Genomic DNA, 8,043 nt, shown 5'->3' with positions numbered 1-8,043 from the left:
CCCTCCCTCTCTCAGTCACACCTCCCTCTCTCCTTCTCTCTCTCCCTCTCACCGGACACCGGGAGTTTCCCGCCGCTCAAACATCAACTCAGCGCGCGCGACTCGGCTGTGGAATCTGACGTCACTCACACTTTTATTATTGATTATTAATTAATTTTCTCCAGTTTGTTTGTTTGTGAGGGAAGTTTTTTTTTCCAAAGTGACCGGAGCGGAAACATCATCAACATGTCGTCGCGGCTCCGTCTCCGTTTCTCCGCGGGCTCGAACCTGCTGCTGCTCGTGAACCTGCTGCTGCAGCACGCGCTCTGGGAAACGGTGAGTCCACACATCCAGCTGCGTGTGTGTGTGTGTATGTGTGTGTGTTTCGAGGTTTTCTATTTGTGAAGCCTGTTGAAGCTACTTAGTAAAAATATATAAGGCTTTTGAATCATTTTTGATGTTTATTATTGATTATTTATTAGGCTATTTGATATTTATTATTGAACATTTTCAGGTGTTATTTTGTGAGTTTATTTTCACTGAAGCAGTTTCAAATATCAACTGTGACTTAAAGGTATAGTTCAACATTTTGGCAAATTGGCCCATTGCCATAATCCCTATAGTCATAGCAGTAGGTTCGTTACCTTTAATTGTCGGTGCAAGCTGTTTTTAGAACGGTGGAGCAGAGCCGTGAGCTGCTCAGAGCTACGCTACGGAGGCTCATTATGGGATTTCTTGGTTTCCCTCATCATCAAACTCATCAAATACACAATCCAACAACTCCACAACGCTCTGGTGGACAAGTTGTGACCTGCACATTCACCACGCTATGAGATAATAACACAACGTTACCAGACAGAGTTGTTGTAGAGGGAAATTCATGCAAAACCGCTGATGCGCGTTGCCTTCAGGGACAGTTTTTCAGCAAGCAGTCTCTGTATTTCCCTCTAAAACAACTCTGTCTGGTAACGTTGTGTTATTATCTCATAGCGTGGTGAATGTGCAGGTCACAACTTGTCCACGAAAGCGTTTGTGAGTTTTGGGATTTTGTATTTGATGAGTTTGATGAGGGAAACCAAGAAATCCCATAATGAGCCTCCGTAGCGTAGCTCTGAGCAGCTCACGGCTCTGCTCCGCCGTTCTAAAAATAGCTTGCACCGACAATTAAAGTTAACGAACCTACTGCTATGACTATAGGGATTATGACAATGGGCCAATTTGCCAAAATGTTGAACTATCCCTTTAAACCATCAACTCTCCACATCAACAGTGACGTCACAGCTGATCACTGATCAATGATCAATGATCAGGTCTTTAACTGCTCTGATGGTTATTATAGGCTACACAGGATCTAATTATAGTTACCCGGGTTATGGTGACAACGTGGTGCCTTCACTGACTCACTGAGAAAATGTTTTATTTAATCATTTAATAGGCTATGATGACACATTAGAAACATTAAAATGAACACACACACTCATACACGGGCTATTCCTTATGTAAATATTATGTCCATAAAACTCCATCATCACTGGATTCTGTCGACTCTTCAGACAAACAGAAGCAGTAAAGTGAAACATTAATATATAAACAATAACTGATATTTATTTAGGCCTATTTCTATATTTATCCACATTTATATTTTCCATTCATTCAAATGCACAATTCAAATTTAAAACACACGCAATGCAGCAAGAACATTATCTTTATTGTCATCACTCTTGTTGAGTTTGTGTAATCTTTTTTAAGCTGCTGTAGCTTCCTTCTGATCAGTATCTAATCTGAAATAACTTAATTTTGTCTTTAGAAGATGTATTTATTGGATTTTTTTATGGGATTTTATTCTTTGGAATGTTTTATTATATTTATTTGGATTGATTGATTGATTGTCCTTATGCTTCTAAATTTTCTTTTTTTTTTTACTGATCGTTGATGCATGCTTGCGGAAAGCAGCATCTGATCTGTATCTGACCAGTATCAGTGTCGTGGGGGAAGAGTACGACAGATGTGACGCCACTTGTTGAACCAGTGGTGATTCAGAGCGTGGGTTTGATGCCGCAGCGGCAACTTGTTAATATGAGGACGTTGAGCAGTGCAGGTTTAAACTCTTCCTCGGTGGCTCCTTGGAGGATGATGAGGAGGAAGAGGAGCTTTTTACTGCCTCGTCTACAGCTCAGACCTTTCATCTGTAACAAGTTTTCAATGTTGGGGAAACTCATCAGGTGTTAAATCCCAATAAGCCGATAAAGGCTGAGCAGCGTCAGTAGTAAACATGAGGAATACCCGAGGATCTCCAGTACGTTCAGTTCACCTGTGTAGAAAACTAACTGAGAGCTGCTGCGGTTTGAGTTCATCACAGTTTATTCAAAAGAAATGGATTTTTATGTTGTTACTTAATAGAATCAGCTGCACCTGTAGTTATAGAGCTGCATCTGTAGTTATAGAGCTGCACCTGTAGTTATAGAGCTGCATCTATAGTTATAGAGTTGCACCTGTAGTTATAGAACTGCATCTATAGTTATAGAGTTGCACCTGTAGTTATAGAGCTGCATCTATAGTTATAGAGTTGCACTTGTAGATATAGAGCTGCACCTGTAGTTATAGAGCTGCACCTGTAGTTATAGAGCTGCACCTGTAGTTATAGAGTTGCACTTGTAGATATAGAGCTGCACCTGTAGATATAGAGCTGCACCTGTAGTTATAGAGCTGCACCTGTAGTTATAGAGTTGCACCTGTAGTTATAGAACTGCATCTATAGTTATAGAGTTGCACCTGTAGTTATAGAGCTGCATCTATAGTTATAGAGTTGCACTTGTAGATATAGAGCTGCACCTGTAGTTATAGAGCTGCACCTGTAGTTATAGAGTTGCACTTGTAGATATAGAGCTGCACCTGTAGATATAGAGCTGCACCTGTAGTTATAGAGCTGCACCTGTAGTTATAGAGCTGCAGCTGCACCTGTAGTTATAGAGCTGCATCTGTAGTTATAGAGCTGCACCTGTAGTTATAGAGCTGCATCTATAGTTATAGAGTTGCACCTGTAGTTATAGAACTGCATCTATAGTTATAGAGTTGCACCTGTAGTTATAGAGCTGCATCTATAGTTATAGAGTTGCACTTGTAGATATAGAGCTGCACCTGTAGTTATAGAGCTGCACCTGTAGTTATAGAGCTGCACCTGTAGTTATAGAGTTGCACTTGTAGATATAGAGCTGCACCTGTAGATATAGAGCTGCACCTGTAGTTATAGAGCTGCACCTGTAGTTACAGAGCTGCATCTGTGGTTATAGAGCTGCACCTGTAGTTATAGAGCTACATCTGTATTTATAGAGCTGCACCTGTAGTTATAGAGCTGCATCTGAGCTGCACCTGTAGATATAGAGCTGCACCTGTAGATATAGAGCTGCATGCACCTGTAGATATAGAGCTGCATGCATCTGTAGTTACAGAGCTGCACCTGTAGATATAGAGCTGCATCTGTAGTTATAGAGCTGCATTTGAGATATAGAGCTGCACCTGTAGTTACAGAGCTGCATGCACCTGTAGATATAGAGCTGCATGCATCTGTAGTTACAGAGCTGCACCTGTAGATATAGAGCTGCATCTGTAGTTATAGAGCTGCACCTGTAGATACAGAGCTGCACCTGTAGTTATAGAGCTGCACCTGTAGTTATAGAGCTGCACCTGTAGATATAGAGCTGCATCTATAGACAGAACTGCATCTGTAGTTATAGAGCTGCCCTTGTACATACATACCGCCACATACATAACGACAATCATACAGACGACAAAGCACAATATGAGAGCAGTATGAAACCACCACACTCTGTGCAGTCACATCATAAAAAGAGAGTGTGGAGAGGTCAAGTCAAAGATCGTCCCCTTATTATCAGTATTTATTGTTATTGTGCAGAAAATGGCTGCAGATGCAAGGCAGCTAATAGACAAGGCTGATGACACACACACACACACACACACACACACACACACACACACACACACACACACACACACACACACACAGTAATGACATCAGAGACCAGCTGATTACCTTTTGTGCCATATGAAATATTCGGTGGGAACCGTGCAGCTGGTGAAGGTCGCCTCCTGAGATAACAAACCTGATTGGATTTAAATGGCAGCAAAACTGTTTTCCATTTGGGAACAAGGCCGGAAATTAAAGTGACACACACACACACACACACACACACACACACACACACACACACACACACACACACACACACACACACACACACACACACACACACACACACACACACACACACACACACACACACACACACACACACACACACACACACACACACAAAGGTATACGTTTGTATTAAAGCTCCATAGATGTCCATGTGTACTGTGATTATAAAGCAGTTCTATATTAAAGCAGAAGTGAGTGATATATTTGTGTTAATATAAGTCTTAAATAGTTATATCTTCCGACAGCAATCACTTACATAGAGTGTTTGGACTGAAACACGGGTCTGTCAGTCCCTCTGCTCTGCTCTGAGCCGAAGAGAAAACATTTATCGTATCCTACAGTTTTTATCCAATGAGGAGAGAGAACGGCATGCAGGGCTGTGTGTGCAGCCAAGGGACGCCGTGAATGTGGTGACGTAGCGACGAGGACTGTTATGGTGCGCTCAAGGAAACTCGTATTTTTCCAACTGTGAAGTGGTACCAGTTCGATCTGGTACGAGTTCACCGGTCGGAAGTTACGAGTGGCCGTTATAGTGACTTTCACCAGTAAAACAGGTCGGAGGAACACGAGTGGGTTGCCTGGAACGCTACAAAGTCGTGAGTTGTGACTTGAAGCTGTAATTTACGATTTCAAAAGCCTGCCTGGAACGCAGCATTAGCGAAAACGACCGGATCACTCACTTCTGCTTTAATACTGTGAAAGTATCAAAGCCTCAGTCCACAGAGAAATGCACACAGCCTGTATTCAGAAACTGAGCCTTAAAACCAGCCGTCAGGACTTCCTGTCACTTTGTGATGTCACAACTAAGCCCCGCCCCCTCACCACCACCTGGACCCACCGTCCATCCAACAACTTGCAGGGTTTGGTTTCTCTGAGTGTTTTATTCTGAAATCTCTCTCTCTATATATATACTGTATATATATATTCTGTATCTGAGTGTATTTTAAAACTTTTAAGATAAAAAAACAAAACATTTATAAATGCCGGTGAGAGTAGATATCTATGCACATGAACAATAGCGTCGCCGTCATATTTCTGCCTTTTAGATGACGTTATTCTGCAAAACTAACAGAGAAGAGTTGATACTGTATCTCTGTGTTTACGGACAAGTGTCTGTGTTGTTAGCAGGAGGATGATAGCAGGACGGCTGAGCTTGGCTCCCATTGGTCCGTGCACGCTGGTTGAGCTTTTTTTTTTTTTAAACTTCAAATCTTTAAAAAAGCTCATAAAACTGAGCAAAACTGACTTTCTCTGATGCATTACACTGGACGTCCAGGCAGAATGTCCGAGTGTATGAGAACGGATTTATGCATTTGAGGGTGGGGCTCAGCCATGGGGGGTAAATCATCATCATAACCCTGTTTAACCCTCCTGTTGTCCTAATGGCTCAAATCAACCCAATCTGTTCCCTTCCTCCTTTACACAATCCTTATTCCCTTCCTTCTTTCCTTCCTTCCCTTCGTCCTTACTTTCTTCCTCTTTTGATCCAATTGACCTGATCTGTTCCCTCCCTTCTTCCTTCCTTTTTCTTCCTTCCTTGAACGAATCTGTTCCCTCCCTCCATCTTTCTTTCCTTCCCTTTTCCCTTCCTTCTTTCCCTTCTTCCTTCCTTCCTTGAATAAATCTGCTCCCTTCCTCCATCTTTCTTTCCTTCCTTCCCCCTTCCTTCTTTCCACAGCCCTTATTCCTTTCCTTCCTTCCTTCCCTATGTCCTTACTTTCTTCCTTTTTTGACCCAATTAACCCAATCTGTTCCCGCCCTCCTTCTATCTTACCTTCCTTTTTCCCTTCCTTCTTTCCTTCCATCTTTCCCTCCCTTCCTTGACCCAGGGGGACAACAGGAGGGTTTTAAGGTTGTTAAATATTATTGATATTAATAATAATAATAATAATAGATCTGCTGTATTTTTAATGGGATGACTTCAGAGAACGGTCGGTGTGTGTGAAGGTGAAGGTCTGCTTCTTATTAAACCGTCCGAGCAGCAGCAAGAAAACATCTCTGCTCCTCATCCTCAGATAAACTCTGACAGTTTGTGTTGTTTCTCCTCCTCCTCCTGCTGCTGCTGCACTGCAAAAACTCAAAATCTTTCCAAGAATATTTGTCTTATTTCTTGTCACAATGTCTCATTTCTAGTCAAAACTAATCTCTTTCCGCTTAAAATAAGACTCATCACCTAAAACTTAACGTGTTTTTAGATCATTTTCACTTGTTTCAAAAACATTTTCAATTGAAATAAGTAGAAAAATCTGCCAGTGAAAGCAAGTTTTTTGTGCTTGTTGTAATAAGGAAGAAAAACTTGCTCCTCTATCAAATTATTTTAAGTGCAAATCTGCTTGAAAGAAGGAAAAAGTGTCTAAAAACAAGCTGCTTTTTAATGTGATGAGTCTTATTTTAAGTAGAATGAGATTTGTTTTGACTAGAAATGACATTTTGACTAGAAATAAGACAAATATTCTTGCTAAGATACTTGAGTTTTTGCAGTGTGCTGCTGCTCTTCTCCAGGTTTGTTTTATCCGTCCGTCGCTGCTGTAGGTTCAGACCGTCACTGATAAACACAGTGGAAACTCTCTCCCTCCTCCACGGTCGTATCGTGGTGTGTTTAGGTGACACTGTGTTGTGTCGTATTTATCAGCCAATACTCCTCAAATAGAAAACAAGAGTATTTACTTCAGAGCCTGGTCCAAGTGTCTGCGTTGTGTAAAGAGCTGGAGGAGAGTTTCTGTCTGACTGTAAAAGGCAGAAGATCCAGAGCAGAGTGAGATGTCACAGCTGCAGCTCCACTTTAGGAAAACACACACACACACACACACACACACACACACACACACACACACACACACACACACACACACACACACACACACACACACACACACACACACACACACACACACACACACACACAGCTCATCCTGATTCCTGATTGAAAGACTTGAGACTTGACGTTGTTTCTGAAACTTAAAAGAAAGGTTTACATTTTTCTCTCTGTGTTTTAATCGAAAATTAAAACTTTTCTCCTATCACAGTTTGAAAACGTGAACATGTCTATTCCACTTGATTAAAACGTGGCAGGTCTTTAGGTCTTAAAAGAACTGTTCTACTGTGTCATGATGTGTGATAGTACATGTGATCATGTGTATGTGAGTAATGATCAAACAGCTGCATGGAAAAAAATATTTGTGATTTCTTTCTTTTTTTTCCTTTTTCCTAATCTATTTTCTATTTTACTATTATGACTATTTTTTCATATTTATTCACTTTGAATTCATGTCTCTAAAGAAAATAGTGGAGGGGGAAACAACACACACACACACACACGCACACGCACACGCACACGCACACGCGCACACACGCACACACACACACGCACGGGTGAGCTGGAGCCTATCTCAGCTGACGTTGGGCGAGAGGCGGGTTACACCCTGGACAGGTCGCCAGCCTATCTCAGGGCCGACATATTTATAGACAGACAACCATTCACACTCTCATTCACACCTATGGGCAATTTAGATTCACCAATTAACCTGCATGTCTTTGGTCTGTGGGAGGAAGCCGGAGTACCTGGAGAGAACATGCAAACTCCACACAGAAGGGCCCCAGCCGGCCGGCGGGTTCGAACCCAGAACCCTCTTGCTGTGAGGCGACTGCACCACCGTGCCCACACACACACACACACACACACACACACACACACACACACACACACACATATATATATATATATATATATATATATATATATATATAATTGTTGGTATCCCAACTGTCAGTGAAACAACTTAAAACTGACAAAAGTAATAATAGATAACATTTTTGTAAAAAGTATTGCTTTTGTGAATTGTGGT

The 8,043-nt window shown here is 41.6% G+C and overlaps 1 protein-coding gene across 1 annotated transcript in view; it reads left to right on the top strand.

The window, feature by feature from the left end:
- Positions 1-225: 225 nt before the first annotated feature.
- Positions 226-8,043, top strand: part of ghrhrb (growth hormone releasing hormone receptor b) — a gene marked incomplete at both ends in the record, with an annotated part of 24,947 nt that continues 17,129 nt past the window's right edge. Inside the window, one exon of the mRNA XM_083970026.1 lies at positions 226-315. Coding sequence (XP_083826152.1) covers positions 226-315 — 90 coding nt within the window. The remainder of the gene's footprint in view (positions 316-8,043) is intronic.

Source organism: Trachurus trachurus (assembly GCF_905171665.1).
Source record: "Trachurus trachurus genome assembly, chromosome: 4".
Taxonomy (NCBI): Eukaryota; Metazoa; Chordata; class Actinopteri; order Carangiformes; family Carangidae; genus Trachurus; species Trachurus trachurus.
Note: the sequence above shows the minus strand (reverse complement) of the source record. Positions and strands in the feature narration are given on the sequence as shown.